The sequence below is a fragment of the Oryctolagus cuniculus genome, chromosome 2 (assembly GCF_051225735.1).
Source record: "Oryctolagus cuniculus isolate XC-2025 breed Fujian yellow rabbit chromosome 2, ASM5122573v1, whole genome shotgun sequence".
In the NCBI taxonomy this organism is placed as follows: Eukaryota; Metazoa; Chordata; class Mammalia; order Lagomorpha; family Leporidae; genus Oryctolagus; species Oryctolagus cuniculus.
The window spans coordinates 133,780,755-133,804,337 of NC_142868.1; the positions used below are offsets into that span (position 1 = coordinate 133,780,755).

General features: G+C 49.2%; 1 protein-coding gene across 3 annotated transcripts in view; it reads left to right on the top strand.

Moving 5' to 3' along the window:
- SLC4A5 (solute carrier family 4 member 5) overlaps nucleotides 1-23,583 on the top strand; it is a 93,575-nt gene that overhangs the window by 21,504 nt on the left and 48,488 nt on the right. For all 3 annotated transcript variants that reach the window (XM_089326286.1, XM_089326285.1, XM_070068888.2), the window contains one exon: nucleotides 2,840-2,969. In XM_089326286.1, coding sequence (XP_089182412.1) covers nucleotides 2,840-2,969 — 130 coding nt within the window. The remainder of the gene's footprint in view (nucleotides 1-2,839; nucleotides 2,970-23,583) is intronic.

The following is a 23,583-nucleotide window of genomic DNA, read 5'->3' on the forward strand; positions in this document are numbered from 1 at the left end:
TCTATATTAGCACTTATTTCAGGAAACTTTTGCACTCTCTGAAGGCTAAACCTAACACCTCTCTGAGCCGCCAGTCTGAAATCTGTGCCTTAGTTAGCAGCAGGTTGGGAAGTGTCTGGGCAGGGAGGGAGTGGAGACAGTGAGTGTGGACCACTTCTCTAGGAAGTCAAGGGTAAATGAAGGCAGAAGAGCTTGGAAAAGAGGAAGGGTCTGGGGAGGAGGTTTGAGGGTCAGAGGAACTGTTTATAGGAGAAGAGAAAGATGGTGGAGAGGGCAAAGCTGAGGATTTGAGTAAGGAAAGGCTGGCTGATGAGATAAAGATCTGGAGGAGACACCAGGGGTGGATGGAAGCAGGGGTTGGGCTGCAGGAAGGACTCCTTTGTTCTGAGATGGATGGCATCGGGGATGAAAGCACAGAAGGATCAGAAAAGAGGAATTCAGTGGATTTCATGCCTGGGGGCCTTTGTTTTGTTTTGAGGAAGTGGAGTGGGAGATGGATCCAGAAGCTTGAAGAGAGGAGCAATGGCTAGGAATGGCATCAAGGGACCCCGGGGCAGGGGACTGAGAGGATAAGGGGAAGTTGCTGCCATTGAGACCTGCTGTGGTTGGGTGATTTTCTACGGTGGGACTGGGTGCTGGGGTTGGTGGTGAGGGCAGTTAAGCATCCGTTAACATTCCAAACCCTGTGTCAAGTGTTTTATTCTCCTTACCTGCTTTCTTCCACCCAATAATTCTGTTCACCCAAACTGAGTTCACTCACAAATAAGTGGCAGCTCTGAGATTCACACCACGTCTGGCTGGATTGGAAGTCCATTGTGCACCCTGATTCCACCATACCAGCTCATAACAGCACTGCCTTCCCTGGTACCTCTCGGACCACCTGCAGAGATGAAGCCTAGACTGAGGAGTTCTGGTTTAGTTGTTGACTTCCTGGTTTTATTGGAAAGAAACTGGAAGGGGTGGTGAAAGAGGAGTTGTGATTGTATACCATTGGAGGTCCAGGGAGCAATGGGTGTGGACAGAAGGAATGATAAACTGAGGAAATACAGGGGCTGGGAGGCAGTTGATGACGGGTTGAACCAGGCAGGGCAATGGCATTAGTGAAAACTCTAATATGGGGTTGGAGGTGAGGAAAAGAGAGGTGAAGTGATGATGACTCCAGGGTGTCCAGCCTGTGCCATGGGGCAGACAGGGATGTCTTTAGCCAAGGCACTGGTCACCTCTGGTCCTTGCTCACTGCTGACCAGCACATTCCCACCTCAGGCTGAGTCCTCTTCTCCCAGATGTGCGTAAGTGGTGGCTGTCATCACTCATCTCAGTTCAGATGTCCCCTCTGAGCGGCATTTGGTGATCATACTATCTCTTGTGGCTCCTGTGTTTGCTTTGCTTGGTTCAGAACACTTCTCCTTGCCTGAAATGGTCATGTGTAGATGTGTTTACTTGTCGGTTGTCTGGCTCTGAGTATGCTCAGGAGAGCAAGGACACAAATAAAGCTCCATCACAGCTTTATTTTCCAACACCAAAAACCATGCTCATCGCATAGTAGTTGTTCATTAAATGTTGAGTGAGAAAAGAGTAACGAATGTTTGAACATTGGAGAAATGTGTTTGGGAAAGTGTGCAATGCCCAATATTGGAATGCTGAGTTTGGAGGTACCTGCAAGATATTCACGAGGTGATGTCCAGTGGATAACTGGAAAGCAGCCTGGAAGCCCATGAATAAGAGGGACACACATGCATACTGTCCATTTGCTTGGCCAGCTTCCTCTTTGACTTGACTGGTTTGGGGCCCAGTGGGGAGAAAAAAGATTACTGCAGGTTTATTGTGCTGAACTCAGGTTGGAGTGTTTCTCCTCTCACTTTTCTGTTCCTGATTCATTCATTCCGCCCCCCCTCCTTTAAGATCTATTTTATTTATTTGAAATAAGAGAAAGAGGGAGACACACAGAGAGCTTCCATCTGCTGGTTTGCTCTCCCCAAATGGCTGGGCCAGGCCGAAGCCAGCAGTCTAGAACTCCATCCGAGTCTCCCACCTGGGTGGTAGGAGCCCAAGCCTTCAGGCCATCTTCTGCTTTTCTGGGCCTGTTAGCAGGGAGCTAGATCAGAAGTGGAGCAACCAGGACTTGAACCGGCACTCATATGAGATTCCCGCATCACAAGCAGTGGTTTAAACCTGCTGTGCCACAACCCCAGCCCCCTGTTCCTTGCTCTTGCTGCTGTCCTGGCTTTGGCCATATTCCACCCATCTTCACTGATAGTTGTAAGACCTGAGTCTGAATTCAGACCAAATCCTCTCATCTCTTTCATCTTTTTTTTTTAAAGATTTCATTTATTTATTTGAAAGGTAGAGTTACAGACAGTGAGAGGGAGAGGCAGAGAGAAAGGTCTTCCTTACGGCTGGTGCTGCGCCGATCTGAAGCCAGGAGCCAGGTGCTTCTTCCTGGTCTCCCACGCGGGTGCAGGGGCCCAAACACTTGGGCCATCTTCTACTGCTTTCCCAGGCCACAGCAGAGAGCTGAATTGGAAGAGGAGCCGCTGGGTCTCAAACCGGCGTCCATACGGGATGCCAGCACCTCAGGTGGAAGATTAACCTACTGTGCCACGGCACTGGAATCCTACTGCGCCACAGCGCTGGCCCCTCATCTCTTTAGTCTTAAAGGAGATCTTGCCTACATCCAACCCACAGTGGTGTGTGTGTAACCACCCAGATGCCTGATGTAGTTTCACTGGACTAGGAAATATTTTCCCTTGCACTTGACTCCTGCTCCATTGCTGTTGGCCTGGTGGCCCTCCTGCCTTCCACAGTGCACTCAACAGACTGTGCTGCCCTTGTTTTGCAGGGTCTCCAGCTGCTGAGCAGCTCCAGGACATCCTGGGGGAGGAAGATGAGGCTCCCAACCCCACCCTCTTCACAGAGATGGACACTCTCCAGCATGACGGAGACCAGATGGAGTGGAAGGAGTCAGCCAGGTGAGGCGAAACCCCAGGAGGGAGGTGCAGTCTCTCTGGGGTGAGGGCTGAGCTGGCCCTCCTGCTGGGAAGGGCACCTCATGCCTTGAGTTTTGCCAGGGAGCTTCCTAGTTCACAGAAACCCTCCCACTTGCCATCCTTGGCATCCAGTACTATATTGAACACTTAGGGACAGACAGAAGCATATGACTTCGTCTTTATTCTCAAAGAAATTAAAATCCAAGTGGGAAGGCAGAACAGTCTACCTTGAGACCCTCAGAGAATAATATAAGGATATATTCTTTAGTGTCACAAGGTTCTAACCATAAGTACCAGCAGCCTGGGAGTAGACAGGGAGGGCTTCCTGCAGGAGGGAGAATGTGTGCCAGGCACACTGAGTCTGAGAAAGTGATGGGGAGGTCTAATGGGCCACTGAATACAAAGATTTGGCGAGTTTAGGGCTGGGCAGGCAGAGTGGAGCTACAGACTCAGTCATCGAGGAAAGGGGTAGGGGAGGGCAGAAAGCTATGTAAGTAGGGATGGTAGAAGGATCAGGAGGGCTGGGAGGCTGGAGCAGAACCTGGAGTCAGGGTAAGGAGTGGTTGGTGCTGCCCACGTCCCCAGGGCCTGTGACAGAGTGGCCTCTGAACTGAACTGGGCTGGGCAGAATTGCCAAATTCTTCTGAGAGCCCAAGGAGGAGGACAGGTGGTGTATGGGTCCTGGAAGGACCCTCAGTCTGGAAGACAGCACCCTTTTTTGCATTGTGCCCCACCCTACCCCCTACATAAAAATTATTTTGATTTAAATTAACTTATCAAATTAAGACTTAATATCTTTCTAATCAGAGAAATTAAATGCTAAGGAATAAGATTTGTCAGATAGGTTGAGGCACTTTGGAGTGCCTCAAGCCGTTGTGGTGGCTAAAATGTTTCACTCCCCTAAGGATCCGTTTTGGCCCCCTTGGGGGCAGCTAGTGCCTTGGTTGAAAATGCATGGACTAACTCCTGGCTGCACCCAGCACTGGTGATGTCTAGGGCCACTCTGACACCAGAGCCTGGCAGCTGACCTGTGGCCTGGACTCTTCCCTCACCCACCTCCCTCAGGGTTCTACCCATCTGCTGTGCGGAGCCAGACGAGCTTGCACTTGACTCCTGGTACCTCTCCAGGATTCTATATCCATTCCTCTGCAGGGCTCTCTGGAGAAAGGCCACTGGGTAGACCAGCAAAACCCTGCAGGCCGCAGCTGGGCCCTGTGCCTGTGTGGAAGCTGAGGAGCCTCTTCCCATCAGCCTTCTGGTTGACCCTTACCATGTTAACTAATTCACAGTTTCATCTTGTTCAAACTGCACAGTGTCCCAGAGAAGGCGGGGACTATTGTGCCCATTTTACAGATAGGATACTGAGGTATAGATACCTATGGCCAAAGCATGCAGGCAACTGAGTCTGGGTTCCAGCCCAGGCCTGTCTGCTCTCCCTGCCTGAGGCTTATGTACTTTGTCATGCTTTCCCCCACTTTTCTCAGCCACTTCCCCCTTCTCCTCCAACTTCCAGGGACTCTGCTTTTACTTCTTGGGGGGACATAGCTCTGGAGGTGATTAAGTTGGTTTTAGAGAGCAATAAGGACAGCTGTAGAGCCCAGGACATGTATCTAGGGGTGACAAGATGGAGCAGGATATTTCTTTTTTTTTAAAGATTTATTTATTCATTTAAAAGTCAGAGTTACACAGAGAGAGGAAAGACAGAGACAGAGAGAGAGAGGTCTTCCATCCACTGGTTCACTCCCCAAATGGCCACAACGGCCAGAGCTGCGCCGATCCAAAGCCAGGAGCCAGGAGCCAGGAGCTTCTTCTGAGTCTCCCACGTGGGTCCAGGGGCCCAAGGACTTGGGCCATCTTCTACTGCTTTCCCAGGCCACAGCAGAGAGCTGGATTGGAAGTAGAGCAGCCAGGTCTCGAACCGGCACCCATATGGGATGCTGGTGCTTCAGGCCAGGGTGTTAACCTGCTGTGCCACGGCGCTGGCCCCAATGGAGCAGGACATTTCAAATGACCAGGGCCAGCCTGGGCTTCCATGGCTTAATGTCCCTGAGAGGCTAGGGTCTGAAGCCACTACCTGCCCTGGGGGTGAATAGAGAAGAGGACCACTGGAAAGGGGCTTCTCAGAGGCTCAAGAGGAAAAGAGTGTCTTCTCCTCACCCTGGGCAGGATCTGCACCAGAACCCCTGGAAATAATTGCGAAGACCAGACCCAAGATGAGAGCCTATCACACACAAATGGAACCCTTGCAGAGCGAGGCCCTGGAACCCTCAGTCACCAGAGACAAAACATACCTGTTTCTGTTCTCTGGCTGTGTATCCACAGGGCCCTCTGCACTATGACGCAGAGAGGACACTGATGACATGTGGATGAGAGGGTTTCCGAAGGGAGGCACCTCCTTAAATATGAAAGGGGTCCGGGCCATTGCTACGCATGAGGTAATAGGTTTCTCTACAAGACAGGCTTTCTGAGATCAGCATGTGGAGTCCTGGGAGGGCCATGGGGTAGTCTGCTCAAACTAATCCCGAAAGTGGTAGCCAAAAGTTACAATGGCTGAACCCAATCCCAGGCAGCCCAGAGAAGAACAGCTGTAGGCCAACCTGGGGGCAGGAAACAGGAGAGGAGAGGAGATTGAGGGTCTTTCGCTTTACATTCCTGCATTCCTGTAGCCTCTTTTGCAGCCAGCCCCATCTGGTTTCCAGCCAGCTGCTCACAGTGTGACCAGCAGGCCTGCCGTGAAGTTGGAAGAAGGGAGTGGCCAGGTCTGCCTTGGCAGAGACAGTTTTGTTGGGCCCTCCTGCAGCAAACACTGGGTCCACCCGTTTGGGGGTGTCACTCCCACACAAGAAAGGGAAGCCTTTCCCTTGGCCCGGGCTGTGGCATCCACTCAGGGCAGCCATAGGTCTCAGAAGTTTCCAGAACCTAAAAATTAGCAAACCCTGGTGGGTTCTGAGTTTCCCTGAAGTAACAGGAGAGAATGACAGGGAATGGGGGACAGCCCCCTCGCAGACACTCAGCCATGGGAAGGCTGTGGGTCCATCAAGACCCATATCAAAGAGAATGGGGGAGAGGACCCTTTAATGAAAGTATTTAATTTGCTGCAGGGAGTGTTTGCTTTATTGAGTTAGGAGATTAACAGAGTGAAAATCTCAAATCCGAAAGGAATTTTCCCCGGCGGTGCTTTGTCGGGGGTTATTAGTTTGGGGGATGTTTCAGGCCCTTGGAGGAGTCACTCCTGGGCGGATTTAAATGGCTTTTTGAGCTCTGCTGAGCCTTGCCCCGTGCACATAATGGGGACTGTGTGTGTGGCATCGTTTCTAATGTGATCAATGCTGGGAGGGCAGGCTGTTAGCAAGATAGATTTTTATTAACTCTGTCTCTGTAGAGCTCCCATGAGGGAAATGCAGCTGACTGTGTCCTGTTAATGACCTTGCCAGAAGGGAGGGCTGGGTCAGGAGGAGTGGAGGAGACCCCTCGCTGGGAGCAATCCATCCAGAAAAGTCTGTGCTCTCTCAAGCCCACTACCCCCTGACTACAAAGGGAGGGGTGGGAAAGAGAATGACACAGTTTGGAACCCATCCAAATGTGGAGGGCCCTTTAGGGTTACTCAAAAATAACTAGAGCTTAGTGCCTTCCAAGAGCTCTGAAAGCAAATTCCAAATTCAAGCCACCTCTGGTCAGCTCAGAGCAGACCGAAAGACAGCACGCAGTGGCCAGAAGCTGCTTAGGAGATGCGCATGCTCTGAGAACATTCCTGCAGTGACCAGGACAGGACAGAAAGAGGGCATGAGAAGTGGGTCAGCTTATTTGGCTCAGACCAGATCAATGCGTTTTCTCCACAAGTAGGCAGCGATGCTTTCTCACCCCAGGAAGGAGAGAGGAGAAAGCATGAATTTTTTGGCTCAGCCCTAAAAAGGCTCCCGTTTAGATCCTGTGCACACCCTCTTGGCATGGGGCAGAATGAACCCCTGGCCTTCTGGTTTCGCCACCCATCAGGAATCAAGCTTATGGGGCCAGAGCTGCTCATTCTCTATATAAAGCAGAGTAGGAAACTGACAGCTCCCAGTGAAGAAGTCAACAAGCTTCATTCATTAATTCAACTAATATTTACCAAATGCTTCCTGTCTGTAAGCTGTGAGCCCTAGGTGGAAAAAGAATGAAGCACAGCGAATGCTGTCCCTGCTCACTTGTGCTCCCAGTCCAAAAGGGCACAGAGGTGACGGAGGGGCTATGAGAGCACAGAGCAGAGGCACCTCCCCCAGGCAGGAGGTGTCCAGAAAGGCTTGCTGGGGGAAGGAGTGTTGAAGTTGAGACCTGAAGGATGGGTCAGAGGTAGCCAGGAGAAGGGAGAGAAGGAGGGAGAGAGGCAGAGGAGGGAGGGAGGAAGGGAGAGAGGGAGGGGGGAGACCCTTGGAAGAGGCCAGACACAAAGAGGAATCGCAGACGTTCCCTGAGGCCAAGCTACGGAGTGAGAGTCAGGGAGTAGCAGGACCCACCCTACAGGTCTTGGATATGATGCGGAGAGCTTCAGAGGACCACTGAAGTGTTTGAGGTGGGAAAGGGACAGGATAATGTGTTTGAGAGAGGTGGTCTGGTTTTAGTGTGTAGGGTGGATAAAAGGAGATAAGACTTGGCTGGTTAGGAGGCTGGTCCAGGGAGATGAAAGCCAAGATTCAGATATTGGCTCTGGGGAGAGAAGGAAGGGTGGGGTGGGTTTGAGACATAATTTAGCAGGTGCTATTGACAGGGCTTGATGACAAATGGCATGTCCGGGAGAAGGATAGTTGAGGGAATACTCAGCTTTCCAGCCTGAGAAGTGGGTACCGCCTGGTAGCAGTTTGGGAAACAGAAAGGGTAGTAAGGTCTTGTTGTATGGGGCATATTTTGTTGTGTCTTGAGGGCAGTTGATGAAGAGTTCCGTTTGGACAGGTTCTATTTGAGGAAAACCCAGGTGGGGATATGCAGTGGCCAGGGGTTCTGGAGTTCAGTGGAGAAAAAAATAACATCTGTGAGGCATCAGCATCTGGATGGAAGTGAAGCTCACAGAGAAGGGTAAGTTTGCTGAGGTGAGAAGAGAGCCTAGGACGGAACTCCCCAGGAACTCCAGCCTTTAAGGAACAAGAGCGCTTCTTCTGGAAACAGGGGCAGAGGGACATTCAAGATGCAGGGAGTGGCCCATGAACGGGGGAAGCACTGCAGAGCTTCCAGGGATGGGGCTCTGCCAGGCGTCTCGGGAGGACTGGGCCGAAGCCAGGCGGCAGCAGGCTGAGGGAAGGGTCAAAGGAAGGAAGAAGGTGGCTTTGGTCGGACTCTTCGGAACTCCTTTCCCAGGGGAACCTGGGTCAAGGGAGGTCCTCTGTTTCTGTTTCTGATTGTGAGAGATAGGAAGGAAGCAGAAGAGAGTGGGTTAAAGAACCAAGAAACTGAGAGAGGCTGCTAGATGAGCAGGGCCCTGGGGTAGATGCAGGGGCTCCTAGCAGGGAGCTGAGTGAGTGCGGGGCTGTTCTCTGATGTGCGGGAGAGATGGGAGTGGAAGCGCAGACTGGAGGAGCTGTGGATTGCTGGTATGCCTGAGCCGGGGAAGCAGCTCCAGGCCCTGTGGCCATCCTGTTTTATGCAGAGCAGTCGTGCATGGGTTCTGTAGTCAGATGAAGGTTTTTTTAAGGTTGACTTCCACCTGCTGTGACCTACTGGTCTGAGTAATCACACTATGTGTCATTATCAAACTGCTTTTGCGTTTGGTATCTTAACTTGGCCCTTCCCTTTCTTTCCACTAGTCAAGCACTGATAACTGAGGCTTATGTTTGGATAGCAGGAAAAGGTTTTTTTTTGTTTTTTATAAAAAATAGGGATCAGAACCTGGATGAAGTCCAAGTAAAAGAAAACAAGTTTCCCCTGAGGCCTCAGAAGCCCTGGGTTCCAGCCAGCCTTCTCATCTGGTAGCCGTGTAAACACAGAATGCAGATGTGCTAGACACTTCCAGCCCCCAGAGACTTAGTAATTGCTGCATGAGAGACCTGTGCATGTTGGGGAAGCAGCAGCCACACTATCAGCCGGGCAATAATGCAAGTCTACTACATGGTTGACCCAGGATGCTAAGAGTGGGTTAGTTGGCAGTGAGTGTGGTAGGAAAGGTAGTGAAGTGAGGAGAGGTGGTGGGGAGCTCTTCTCAGATGGCTGGAAGTCGTGACTGGCTGGAAGCTCCTCAGAACTGTAGAAGGGTGGTCAGCACGAGGGACCACCCCCCAACCCTGCCCCTGCAGTGGAAGGCCTTCTTGGAGAGTTCCATCAATTGCAGTTACCAGGAGGGGAGGAAGCCACCATCAGGCTGCCTCCATGCCAAGACCTCACTTGATTTACCCCTGAAAAATTTCAGATGCAAGAAGTGGAGAGAATAGTACAATGAACCCTCATGCACCCATCACCTAGCTTCACCAGTAATGAATATTTTATCATCATCTACATTTTTTGCTTGCTTTCTGGGGTTTCCTTTTGTTATTCACTTTTGCTAGGATATTTATTTATTAGAGAGACAGAGAGAAAGCTCCCAACTGCTGATTCACTCCACAAATGCCCGAAGTGGCTGAGGGTGGGCTAGGCCAAAGCTTGGAGCCAAGAACTCTAGCTGAATCTACCAAGTGGGTGGCAGGGGCACAACTTGTTGAGTCATTGCCTGCTGTTTCCCAGGGTATGCGATAGCAGGAAGCTGTAATTTGGAGCAGAGCTAGGACCCAAACCCAGGCATTCCAATGTGGCACGTGGGTGTTCCAAGCCGTGCACCAAATACTCACCCCTAGAGTGCTTTGAAGACAATCCTAAGATGTTGTAAACATTTCAGCACTCACCTCTATGAAATTAGATTTCACAACTACAATGCCTTTTTATCTCCTAAAAAATTGAAAATAATTCCTTAGTATGTTTGGAAATTCAGTATAGATTCAGATTTCTCAGACTGTCTTAATAACATCTTTCTACTGTTGCTTTGTACAATTCAGAATCAAAACACATTGATTTTGGTGACTGTGCCTCCCATCCTGTTAGGATCAGAGCGGTCAGACTCCCAAGATGCCACAAGAATAGTTTCCCCTTTGAGAATGCTTTGGCAGCAGCACTTTGTGCTAAAGTCAAATGTCCCCATGTGCTTTGTCCAGCTCCACCTCCCACAGCCTGTTTTCAGGTGAGCTGTCAGGAACCATGTGTGAGGCTCAAAGGGGAGAGAAATGCCACTGTCATTGTCAAGATATTTTAAGCTGCAAGTAACAGAAGCCCATTCAAGCTACCTTATTTAAAAGGAATATCAACAGAACACTGAGGTGACTTCATGGTGCACAGGGGCAGTCCGATCGCTAGGGCTGGCCCTGGGAAGTGGGCTTGTCCCCTTTCTCTGCTGCTCTCGAGGCATGTTCCTTACTTTTCTGCAGCTGGCTTCCTCTGCTGGTCCCTCACCATTGGCCAGACCTCAACAGAAAGACGTTAAATCTACTCAAATCAAGAGACCATCCCACAGAAGATGGCTCTTCGTCATCCCAATTCTCTTTCTTTTTTAAAGATTTATTTATTTATTTGAAAGGCAGGGAGAGGGAGAGAGAGGGAGAGGAAATGAGAGGGAGGGAGGGAGGGAAGGAGGGAGGGAGGGAAGGAGGTCTTCCATGTGCTGGTTCATTCCCCAAGTGGCAGCAATGGCCAGAGCTGCACCAATGCAGATCCAGAAGCTTCTTCCAGGTCTCCCACATGGGTACAGGGGCCCAAGGACTTGGGCCATCTTCTACTGCTTTCCCAGGCCATAGCAGAGAGCTGGATCAGAAGTGGAGCAGCAGAACTCAAACCGGCATCCATATGGGATGCCAGCACTGCAGGTGGCAGCTTTATCTGCTACACCACCACACCAGCCCCAGATATAACTTTGAATCACAGGGAGTTAGTGTGGGGTTCATTCCAGAACTGTCTTAAGTTAGGGAGACTCACCTGTCTGGTTCCAATTCCAGGCAGAGCTCATTTGCAAAGATGGAAAATTCCAGACCTCTTATGCTGAGCCTATTAAGCATTTGAATAATTTAGCTAATGAGCCTCCTTCTGATTCTATATTTAGCAGCTTTGCAATGACAATTTGGCCTACCTGTATATGCAAGGGCTGGAGGATGACAGCCACCCCTATAATGATCCATCATAAATTTCACCATAAGATAAGTTGGTCTGGGGCCAGCGCTGTGGCGCAGTGGGTTAACGCCCTGGCCTGAAGCACTGGCATCCCATATGGGCACCGGTTTGAGACCCAGCTGCTCCACTTCTGATTCAGCTCTCTGCTATAGTCTGGGAGAGCAGTGGAAGATGGCCCAAGTCCTTGGGCCCCTGCACCCACGTGGGAGACCGGGAAGGAGCACCTGACTCCTGGCTTTGGATCGGCGCAGCTCCAGCCATTGTGGCCAACTGGGGAGTGAACCATCGGATGGAAGACCTCTCTTTCTACCTCTCCTTCTCTCTCTGCAAAACTCTTTCAAATAAGTAAATAAATCTCTTTTTTTTTTTTTTTAAAGACTGAGTAGGCAGGTATGGATCAAGGGTCAATATGCACAAGTTTAGAAGATACTGAGAGGGGTAATGAGCACGAGAGGCCTCTGGAGGTAGCCACCCAGTCCAGACTCAGAAATTTGCCATTTTAGTGTTCTAAATGTGATTATGTCGAGGGATGCTAACACTGAGTTCACAAAGGCTAATATAGAAATCCCAGACCAACTTATCTTTTTTTTAAAAGATTTATTTATTTATTTGAAAGTCAGAGTTACACAGAGAGAGGAGAGGTGGAGAGAGAGAGAAAGAGAATTTCCTTAGAGATGTCTGAGGAATCATTAGATATTCTCTAGTTGACACGGGCATCAAGAAATCATCTGTGGAAGGCAAGTCTTTCAAAAGGGAAACTTCAGAAATTCTGGCTCATTCTTACAATTTATTCCATTAATTCATATTACATAAAACTGAAAAAAAGTATGAAATAATGCAATAAGTTGTTCTACCATTGATTAAAACTACATATTTGGGGGCCAGCACTGTGGTGTAATAGGTTAAGGCTTCACCTGCAGCACTGGAAGTGAGTGGGGAGTGAACCAACGGAAGGCAGATCTTTCTCTCTCTCTCTCTCTCTCTCACTGCCTAACTCTGCCTGTCAAAAAAGAAAATAAATTAATCTGGGGCTAGCATCGTGGTGTAGTGAGTAAAGCCACCTCCTGTGATGCTAGCTGGAATCTCATATGGACAACTGGTTCAAATGTGTATTTTCACTGGCCTTATGTTTCTACTGGGAAATTCAGGGTCCTGATAGGAATCGATATTAAGATAAATAGCTTTGCTAGATAATGGAGAAAAATTGACTTTAAGAAATGAATCTGGGCTGGCACCGTGGCTCACTAGGCTAATCCTCCACCTGCGGCGCCGGTACCCTGGGTTCTAGTCCTGGTTGGGGCACTGGATTCTGTCCTGGTTGCTCCTCTTCCAGTCTAGCTCTCTGCTGTGGCCCAGGAAGGCAGTGAGGATGGTCCAAGTGCTTGGGCCCTGCACCCGCATGGGAGACCAGGAGGAAGCACCTGGCTCCTGGCTTCAGATTGGTGCAGCGCACTGGCCGTGGCAGCCATTTGGGGAGTGAACCAATGGAAGGAAGACCTTTCTCTCTCTCTCTCTCTCTCTCACTGCCTAACTCTGCCTGTCAAAAAAGAAAAGAAAAGAAATTAATCTGGGGCTAGCATCGTGGTGTAGTGAGTAAAGCCATCTCCTGTGATGCTGGAATCTCATATGGGCAATGGTTCGAGTCCCAGGTGCTCTACTTTTTTTTTTTTTAATTAAGATTTATTTATTTACTTGAACGGCAGAGTCACAGAGAGGCAGAGAGAGAGAGAGAGGTCCTCCATCAGCTGTTTCACTCTCCGGATAACCACAGTGGCTGGAGCTGCACTGATTCAAAGCCAGGAGCCAGGAGTTTCTTCCAAGTCTCCCACGTGGGTTCAGGGGCTCAAGGACCTGGGCCATCCTCTACTGCCCTCCTAGGCCACAGCAGAGAGCTGGATTCGAAGAAGAGCAGCGAGGACTTTAACCAGTGCCCACATGGGATAGCAGCAGTGCTGGTGGTGGCTCCTCCCACTATACCACAGCGCCAGCCCCACTGCTCCTCTTCTGATCCAGCTCCCTGCTAATGTGTCTGGGAAAGCAGTGGAGGATGGCCCAAGTGCTTGGGCCCCTGCAGTCATGTGGGAGACCTGGAAGAAACTCCTGACTTCAGCCTCTCCCAGCACCAGCTGTTGCAGCCTTTGGGGAATAAACCAGCAGGTGAAAGATTCCTCTCTATTTCCTCCTCTGTAACTCTGCCTTTCAAATAAATAAATACATCTTAAAAAAAAAAAAAAAGAAATGAATCTGTATTATAAACAGACCCTAGACAGAAAGCAAAACATGTATTTGTACTTTGTAAGCTTTCCAGCAATGAGTGATGGAGTAGGAAGAGAAAATAACAAAACACTATCAGTGATACCACAGAGAGACCCTAGTGTGGATCTATACTTTACAATTTTAGGTGAGTAAACCTAACTTCATATAAGAAACAAATGTACACAATGTAATTCTTTTTTTAAAACAATACATCCTTTTTTTTAAAGATTTATTTACTTGAAGGCCGGCACCGTGGCTCACTAGGCTAATCCTCCACCTTGCGGCGCCAGCACACCGGGTTCTAGTCCTGGTCGGGGCGCCAGATTCTGTCCCGGTTGCCCCTCTTCCAGGCCAGCTCTCTGCTGTGGCCAGGGAGTGCAGTGGAGGATGGCCCAAGTGCTTGGGTCCTGCACCCTATGGGAGACCAGGATAAGTACCTGGCTCCTGCCATCGGATTAGCGTGGTGCGCCGGCCACAGCGTGCCGGCCGCGGCGGCCATTGGAGGGTGAACCAACTGCAAAGGAAGACCTTTCTCTCTGTCTCTCTCTCTCACTGTCCACTCTGCCTGTAAAAAAAAAAAAAAGGTTTATTTACTTGAAAGGCAGAGTCACAGAGAGAGGGAGTGACAGGTAAAGAGAGAAAGAGAGGTCTTCCATCCCCTGGTTTTCTCCCCAGATGGCCACAACGACCAGGGCCAGGCCAGGCCGAAGCCAGGACCCAGGAGCTTCTTCTGGGTCTCCCACATGGGTGCAGGGGCCCAAACACTCAGTACATCTTCCACTGCTTTCCCAGGCACATTAGCAGGGAGCTGGATCAAGAGTAGAGCAACTGGGACTTAAACCAGCACCTTTGGGATGCTGACATTACAGGCTGTGGCTCTATCCATTACGCTGTGATGCCGGCTCCCACAATGTAGTTCTTTAAAAAAAATTATTTATTTATTTATTTGAAAAGCAGAGTTATAGAGTGGCAGAGTTAGAGAGAGGCCTTCCATCTACTGGTTCACTCCCCAGATGGCCACAATGGCTGGAGCTGCGCCGATCTGAAATCAGAAGCCAGAAACTATTAGGTGGTGAACCAGAGGATGGAAGATCTCTCTCCTGCTCTCCCTCTATCTCTCTATCTCTCTCACTCTGCCTTTCAAATAAATCTTTTAAATAATAAAATATTTAAACATTTGGAGGCAACATAGCCTTAACATTGAATGTTGCATTCTCCAGAAGTTACATTTTTTAAAAATCTTTAAAATTAGGATGTCCTGGGGAAATTTTAAAAAATTTAATGATATGAGGCAAACATTGTAACGTAGCAGTTAATCCACTGTGTTTGATGGCAGCATCTCATGGGTGCTGGTTTGTATCTCAGTTGCTCCACTTCCAGTCTAGCTTCCTGCTAATGGCTTGGGAAAAGCAACAGAAAATGGCCCAAGTGTTTGAGCCTCTGCCACCCACGTGGGAGACCCTGGCTCCTATCTTTGGCCTGGCCAAGCCCTTGCTGTTGTGGCCATCTGGGGAGTGAACCAGTAGATGGATGATCTCTTTCTCTCCCTCTATTTCTGTAACTCTTTCAAATAAATAAATAAATGTTTCTAAAACTTGAACAAAAAATACATAAAATAAGTGTAAACAGAAGGGATGTCCCTTCCAGTCAGAATGTTTATATTCTCCGTATTTTACCCTTATCTATCCACACACCACAGTGGCCTCCTTGTTTTGCAAGAGATCGGTGTCTACCTTTTTATTTTTTTAAAAGACTTATTTATTTATTTGAAAGTCAGAGTTACACAGAGAGAGAAGGAGAGGCAGAGAGAGAGAGAGGTCTTCCATCTGCTGGTTCACTTCCCAATTGGCTGCAACGGCCAGAGATGCGCCGATCTGAAACCAGGAGCCAGAGCTTCTTCCAGGTCTCCCACGTGAGTGCAGGGGCCCAAGGACTTGAACTGGCGCCCATATGGGAAGGCAGAACTGCAGTCGGTGGCTTTACCCACCATGCCACAGTGCCAGCCCCTGGTGTCTTCCGTTTTATAAATGCAGGTGTCTGATTCTCAGTCCCCTGAGACTCTTAAGGAATCAGCTTGAGGTTGAGCCTGGGCTTGGGAATTTGTCAAAAGCTCTCAGATGCTCCAAATGCAGCCAAGGCTGAGAATGGCTAGAACTTACCCGAATCCGTGCAGCATCAATGGGGGTTATCATTTTAAGTTTCTATCTGAGGATTTCATCCCTCTCCAAATCCTTCTTGAAGAAGAGCTGCCGCCTCTCACGTGCTGTGGTGTGAGTGTTGGGTTCTGTGGCTGCACGGATAGCCAGCCCCCTGACGCACTCTCCTGCTCCTGCTGTTAATGGAGCAGCAGCGGCCTCTAATCATCTCTGTGACCGAGTTACCAGGCACAGAAGAGGCTTCAGTTCTGGAGCCCCCTTTGCGTGACTGAGAGCTGCTTTCTGTGCCATGTGACTTTCAGAGGCCCAGTTCCATCCCAACACGGAGAGAGGCAGCTGCGCCCTCCTCTGGCACACTCAGAGCGGGAGGCTCTCCCACGGCCCTAGTCTCAGCCAAATCCCTGCAAGTCCTCTTCCACAACCTGGAGATTTTCTTTCCACTTGACCTGCTTCTGCAACTCTAATACCCTACTTTTTGAAGCCAACCGTGGTGTAAAGGTCATTTTGCAGTGAGTTGATTGGGATTACACATTAACCATTTCATCCAGCTTCCCAAGAGTTTCTAAACCTTTGGCCTGAGCATTCTTTTTTTAATTTGTTTATTTAATTTATTTATTTGAAAGGCAGAGTTGGGCCAGTGCTGTGGCTCACTTGGCTAATCCTCTGCCTGCGGCGCCAGCACCACAGGTTCTAGTCCTGGTCGAGGCGCCAGATTCTGTCCCAATTGCTCCTCTTCCAGTCAAGCTCTCTGCGATGGCCCGGGAGTGCAGTGGAGGATGGCCCAAGTTCTTGGGCCCTGCACCCACATGGGAGACCAGGAGGAAGCACCTGGCTCCTGGCTTCGGATCGGCGCAGCGCGCCGGCCATAGCGGCCATTTTGGGGGTGAACCAACGGAAAAGAAGACCTTTCTCTCTGTCTCTCTCTCTCACTGTCTAACTCTGCCTGTCAAAAAAAAAAAAAAAAAAAAGATATTAAAAAAAAAAAAAGAAAGAAAGAAAGAAAGGCAGAGTTAAGAGGGGGCAGGGATAGACAGAATTTTCCATCCATTGGTTCACTTCCCAGATGGCTGCAATAGATTGCCACAATGGCCAGGACTGGGCCAGGTGGAAGCCAGGAGCTTCTTCTGGGTCTCCCACATGGGTGCAGGGGCCCAAGCACTTGGGCCATCCTCTGCTGCTTTCCCAGGCACATTAATGGGGAACTCGATCAGAAGTGGAGCAGCTGAAACTCATACAGGTGCCCATCTGAGATGCTGGTGTCGCAGGCAGCTGCTTAACCTGCTATGCCATAGCACCAGCCCCAGCCTGAACCTTCTTAGAGAACCTATTCCTTTATCTAATCTGGAAAATGTTTAAGCATTTGATTATGGAAAATTCAAACTTATAGAAAGTAGTGTGTAGTGGAATGAACCCCAGCTTCAACAGCTGCCAGCTAATTATGGCCAGCCTTGTTCCTGGAAATCCACCCACCATGCTGGACACACTAGACCTGGTTGACACACACCCCAGGCACCATATCCTTCCATTTATAACATTTCAGTATACATCTCTGAAAGATAAGGCCTCTTTCTTTTTAACAAAGCACAATACCACTGTCACATCTAAAAAGGAATTGCAGGAATTCCTTAATTTCTTCAAATTATCCAGGCAGTATCTATATTTTCCAGATCACCTCATATATATTTTTTCTATTCAGTTGATCCAGTCACTACATTTGAGGGATATACCTCTTAAGTCACTTTTTTAAAAAAAGAATTGGTATTTATTTGAGAAAGAGAACGTGTGTTCTTCTCCGATGGTTTGCTCCCCGACAGCATCCAGAACAGGGAACGCAGTACAAGTCTCCCATGTGGACAGCAGGAACCCAATTACTTGAGCCAACACTGCTGCCTCCAAGACTCTGCTTTGACAGGAAGCTGGAGTCAGGTGCCAGAGCCAGGAATTGAATCCAGGTACTCTGATGTGGAACATGTTAGCCACTAGGCGAAATGCCTACTCCCTTAAATAATATTGAAAAAAAAAAATGTTTTCTTTATTTGAAAGGCAGAATGACCAAAAGAGAGGGAAAGAGTAGAGAGTTTCCATCATCTGGTTTACTCCCCAAATGGCTTCAACAGCCAGGGCTGGGCCAGGCCAAAGCCAGGAGCCCGAGACTCCATCTGAGTCTCCTCCTTGGGTGGCAGGGGCCCAAGCACTGGGGCCATCCTCTGCTGTATTCCCAGGTGCATTAGCAGGAAGTTGAATTTGGAAGTGGAACAGCTGGATCTCAAACCGGCACCCATATAAGATGCTGGCGTCACAGGCAGCAGCTTAACCCTCTGTGCCATAGTGCTACACACACACACACACACCCCAGTTGTTTTTAATCTACATTGTTTTTCTTTGTGGTTGTCGTTATTGAAGAAATTTCATGGTGTTTTTTTTTTTTTTGTATGGTTTTCTACATTCTGAATTTAAACTTTTTTTAAGATTTATTTATTCTGAATTTAAACTTTTTAAGATTTATTTATTTATTTATTTATTTGAAAGTCAGAGTTACGCAGAGAGAGAGAGAGAGAGGTCTTCCATCTGCTGATTCACTCCCCAATTGGCCGCAATGGGTGGAGCTGCACCAATCCGAAGCCAGGAGCCAGGACCTTCTTCTGTGTCTCCCATGTGGGTGCAGGGACCCAAGGACTTGGGCCATCTTCTGCTGCTTTCCCAGGCCATGCAGAGGGCTGGATCGGAAGTGGAGCAGCCACGACTCGAACTAGCGCCCATATGGGATGCTGTCACTGCAGGCAGCAGCTTTACCTGCTATGCCACAGCACTAGCCTCTGAATTTAAACTTTTTAAAATTTATTTTTATTTACTTAAAAGGGAGAGAGACAGAAAGAGCTCTTCCATCCTCTGGTTCACTTTCCACATGCCCAAAACAGGCCGCACTCAGAAGCTAGGAATTTAATCTAGGTCTGCCACATAAGTGCAGGGACTCAACTCCTGAGCCATTGCTTCCCAGGGTGCACAGTAACAGGAAGCTGGAGCCAGGACATGAACCAAGGCACTCTGGTGTGGAATGAAGGTATGTCCCAAGTGACAGCCTAACCACTATACCAAACACCCAGCCCTACCCTCTGAATTTTGCTCATGGCATCTCTTCAGTGTTAACACATTCCTCTAACCCCTGTCTTTCTTATAAACTGATAGTTGGGTCCAGGCTTATCTGATTCCTGACTTTTTTACAAGACTATTTCATAGTTGATAGTGTACACTTCTACCAGGTCAGTTCATTCCCTGCCGGTCTTTGCATCTGCGCTGGTGATTTTATTGGACCTGGGATGCTCATTACTTAAATCCTTCTGAGTATTTAAAGTCTACTTAAATGTGTTTCAAGCTCTTTTTCCCCCCATCATTTCCTCATAGCCAGACTTCACCCCAAGTGATTGGGGGGGTCTCTTTGCCCTCCAGCTAGAGGGAACAAGTACTTAGTGAGGGCTGATCTGGGCACGGGACCATGAGGGGGTGCCAGAGGGGAAACGGTGGCACTGTCCTCAAGAAGCTGAATGCCTATTTGATATTTATTTGACATGTAGAGTTACAGACAGTGAGAGAGAGAGACAGAGAGAAAGGTCTTCCTTCCACTGGTTCACTCCCTAAATGGCCGCCATAGCCGACACTGCACCAATCTGAAGCCAGCTGCGCCGAACTGAAGCCAGGATCCAGGTGCTTCTTCCTGGTCTCCCATGGGGGTGCAGAGCCCAAGCACTTGGGCCATCCTCCACTGCACTCCCGGGCTACAGCAGAGAGCTGGACTGGAAGAGGAGCAACCGGGACTAGAACCTGGTGCTCATATGGGATGCCGGCACCGCAGGCGGAGGATTAACCAAGTGAGCCACGGTGCCAGCCCCGCCTATTTGATATTTGTTGTGTACTAAAACAGAGAACAAGATTGACTAGAATTAATTGTTATTTTAGGCTCTGAGCCTGAAGTTAGGAACTTTACCCAGAACAGTCTATAAGACAGTTTCCTGGGGGCCAGCGCTGTGGCGCAGTAGGCTAATCCTCCACCTGTGGCGCCAGCATCCCATATGGGTGCCGGTTCTAGTCCCAGCTGCTCCTCTTCCAATCCAGCTCTCTGCTGTGGCCTGGGAAAGCAGTAGAAGATGGCCCAAGTCCTTGGGCCCTTGCACCCATGTGGGAGACCAAGAAGAAGCACCTGGCTCCTGGCTTCAGATCAGCCCAGCTCCAGTCTTTGTGGCCATTTGGGGAGTGAACCAATGGAAGGAAGACCTTTCTCTCTGTCTCTCTCTCTCTCTCTCACTGTCTGTAACTCTACCTCTCAAATAAATAAATAAATACCTTTAAAAAAGTAAAAATAAATTAAAACAAAAAATGTTAGGACATTTTCCTGGGTCCAACTCTAGATGTTATGATGTAAATTGACCTAGCAAATGACCTAACCACTAAGATTTTAAAGCATCTGGGATTTGATGTTCTTATGTACAACTACTACATTTAAGATTCGTCATCCTAGAGTGGGATCTTTTTTTAAGGTTTATTTTATTAATTTGAAAGGCAGAGGCCGGCACCGCGGCTCACTAGGCTAATCCTCCGCCTTGCGGTGCCGGCACACCGGGTTCTAGTCCCGGTCGGGGCGCCGGATTCTGTCCCGGTTGCCCCTCTTCCAGGCCAGCCCTCTGCTGTGGCCAGGGAGTGCAGTGGAGGATGGCCCAGGTGCTTGGGCCCTGCACCCCATGGGAGACCAGGAAAAACACCTGGCTCCTGGCTCCTGCCATCGGATCAGCGCGGTGCGCCAGCCTCGGAGGCCACTGGAGGGTGAACCAACGGCAAAGGAAGACCTTTCTCTCTGTCTCACTCTCTCTCCCTGTCCACTCTGCCTGTCAAAAAGAAAGGAAGGAAGGAAGGAAGGAAGGAAGGAAGGAAGGAAGGAAGGAAGGAAGGAAGGAAGGAAGGAAGGAAGGAAGGAAGGGTTGCAGAGAGAGAGGGAGAGACAGAGAAAGAGATCTTCCATCTGCTGGCTCACTCTCCCAAATGGCCACTAAGGCCTGGGCTAAGTCAGGCTGAAGCCAGAACCCAGGAACTCCATCCAGGTCTCCCACATGGATGATAGGGGTCCAAGTCCTTGGAGCATCTTCTGCTGCTTTCCCAGATGTATTGGCAGGGAGCTGCATCAGAAATGGAGCAGCCAGGAGTCTCAGCAACAGACACTCATATGGGATGCCAGCATTGCAGGTGGCAGCTTAACTCGATGTACCAGAACGTCAGCCCTGTTAGGGCCGGATCTTAAAATGCAGTCGTTGGATCTGCAGCCTTGGTGCCCTCTGGGAACTTGTCAGAAATATTCAGTCTTTTATTTTATTTATTTGAAAGACAGAGTTACAGAGAGAGGTAGAGCCAGAGAGAGAGAGGTCTTCTACCCGCTGGTTCACTCCCCAGCTGATCGCAACAGCCAGAGCTGAGCTGATCCGAAGTCAGGAGCCAGGAGCTTCTTCCAGGTTTCTCACATGGGTGCAGGAGCCCAAGGACTTGGGCCATCTTCTACTGCTTTCCCAGGCTGTAGCAGAGAGCTGGATAGGAAGAGGAGTAGCTGGGATTTGAACCAGCACCCATATAGGATGCCAGCACTGCAAGCGGCGGCTTTACCCGCTATGCCACAGCACTGGCCCCTGATCTACCATAATTTAAATGATGTTCCCCCAAACAGATTTCTCCGTGAAGCAAGCCAACAGCAACTTTGTAAGTCTCCAAAGTCAGTGTGGTCTCTGGTTCTAGCCTCCACGGTTCAGGTCTTCACCTCCCATGCCTCCTCTCATCAAATCTCACCACCCTGTGTCCGTCTAATCCCTCTAGGCCTGTCCAGGTACCTGGTTAAAAGTCCCAACTAAATGTATGGAATTACTATGTTGAACACCAAAAATGCAGAGAACTCCATGATGTGAAGGAGAAATTGAAGAAAAAGATGTTCGGCCTCACTTCTAACCAGAAGAATGCAAATGTGATACGTTGTTTCAGTTTTCAATTACCATGAATAATGATGAAGAAGAATGAAAATACTAGCATTTGAGAGGCTTTAGGGAGATAAGAAGTCTTGTACACATTGGTGGGAGTGTACCTTGACACAGGCTTTCTGGAGAAGAGTTTGGCAAAGTGTGATATAAATGTAAAAATGCACAGTTACCACAATTTCACCCATTGTGCAGGAGCAAAGGGTGTTCAAACCAGCCTTATTTATTATAAAGAATAATTAGAAATGGCCGGCGCCGCGACTCACTAGGCTAATCCTCCGCCTTGCGGCGCCGGCACACCGGGTTCTAGTCCCGGTCGGGGCGCCGGATTCTGTCCCGGTTGCTCCTCTTCCAGGCCAGCTCTCTGCTGTGGCCCGGGAGTGCAGTGGAGGATGGCCCGAGTCCTTGGGCCCTGCACCCCATGGGAGACCAGGATAAGTACCTGGCTCCTGCCATCGGATCAGCGTGGTGCGCTGGCCACAGCGCGCCGACTGTGGCGGCCATTGGAGGGTGAACCAACGGCAAAAAGGAAGACCTTTCTCTCTGTCTCTCTTTCTCACTGTCCACTCTGCCTGTCAAAAAAAAAAAAAAAAAAAGAATTAGAAATAAGCTAAAAGTTTATGAGGACTGTTCATATCAATGATGGGACCTCCATACAATGGAATACCAAAAAGAACTTAAAACTATATGACCACTTGTAGACATGAAAGAATGTTCACTGGGTACCATGTCCTTCAGGTCCTTTGTGGTGCCATTAAGGTAGTTAGTGCACCTGCACACACACATGTGTACATGATAGTCATCAAAATGTCAACCATGACATCTTACGGTTGGGTGAGTTCTGAAGGACTTGGCCTTGTTTTTGTAATTGTTTCTAAAACTACGAAAGTAATGGTGTTTATTTTTACCGTAACAGCCAACACCAGCGCAGTGTATCTTGTGTGCCACTGCCACACTGCTTGCTGTATACTGCTACTATTCCTGAGGGAAGCAAAGGGGGTGCTCTCAAGTAACTTTCCCAAGGCCCATATAGGAGACTCAAAACCCAGTAGTCGGGGCCAGCCGGCGCTGTGGCACAGCGGGTTAACACCCTGGCCTGAAGCGCTGGCATCCCATATGGGCGCTGGTTCTAGTCCCTACTGTTCCTCTTCCGATCCAGCTCTCAGCTATGGCCTGGGAAAGCAGTTGAATATGGCCCAAGTCCTTGGGTCCCTGCACCCATGTGGGAGACCTGGGAGAAGCTCCTAGCTCCTGGCTTCAGGTCAGCACAGCTCCGCCCATTGCGGCCATCTAGGGAGTGAACCATCAGATGGAAGACCTCTCTCTCTCTCTCTGCCTCTCCTCTCTTTGTGTAACTCAGACTTTCAAATAAATAAATAAATCTTTAAAAAAAAATAGTCTGCTCCACAGACTGTGCTCTTTCTGCACTGACTGTCCCCAGCAGAAGCTCTCTTAAATCCTGCCGCAACACTTTCAGACACAAGTACACGCGCGCGCACACACACACACACACAATAAAACGGGGTGACAGTGTCCCTCCCATTTTTGTTTACTCTGGGGGCTTTCTACAGCATGGACATCTGCAATGAATGTAACCATGCTTCTACTGAAAAACTGGTGGTTTCCAGGTCTTCACCCTACCGGAAAGTAGTGAGCGTCCTGGTATACTCACTGCTGGGTGTAGGTGTGTGCTTATGTTCCTGAGATAATTTCCTGGAGGAGGAGCCACGGGGTCAATAGGTGTGCACACCAAGTGCTGAGAGAGGCTGCCCATGTGAAGCAGGCCTGTGTGAGAGTGGCCACCCCTCAGATTTTCCCTGACGCAGGAAGTTGTCAGTCTTAAATGGAGAATGTGATTTCACTTGTCGTTGTTACTAGTAAGGCTGAGCATCTTTCCTGTGTTTCCTTCAGTTGTTTTTTTTTTTCCAGAAGAATCCACTTTCCTTCTTGTTTTATGATCATTTAAAAGGCTGAATGATCGTGAGAGGGAGGGAGGGAAGGATGGAGAGAGAGAGAGAGAAAGAG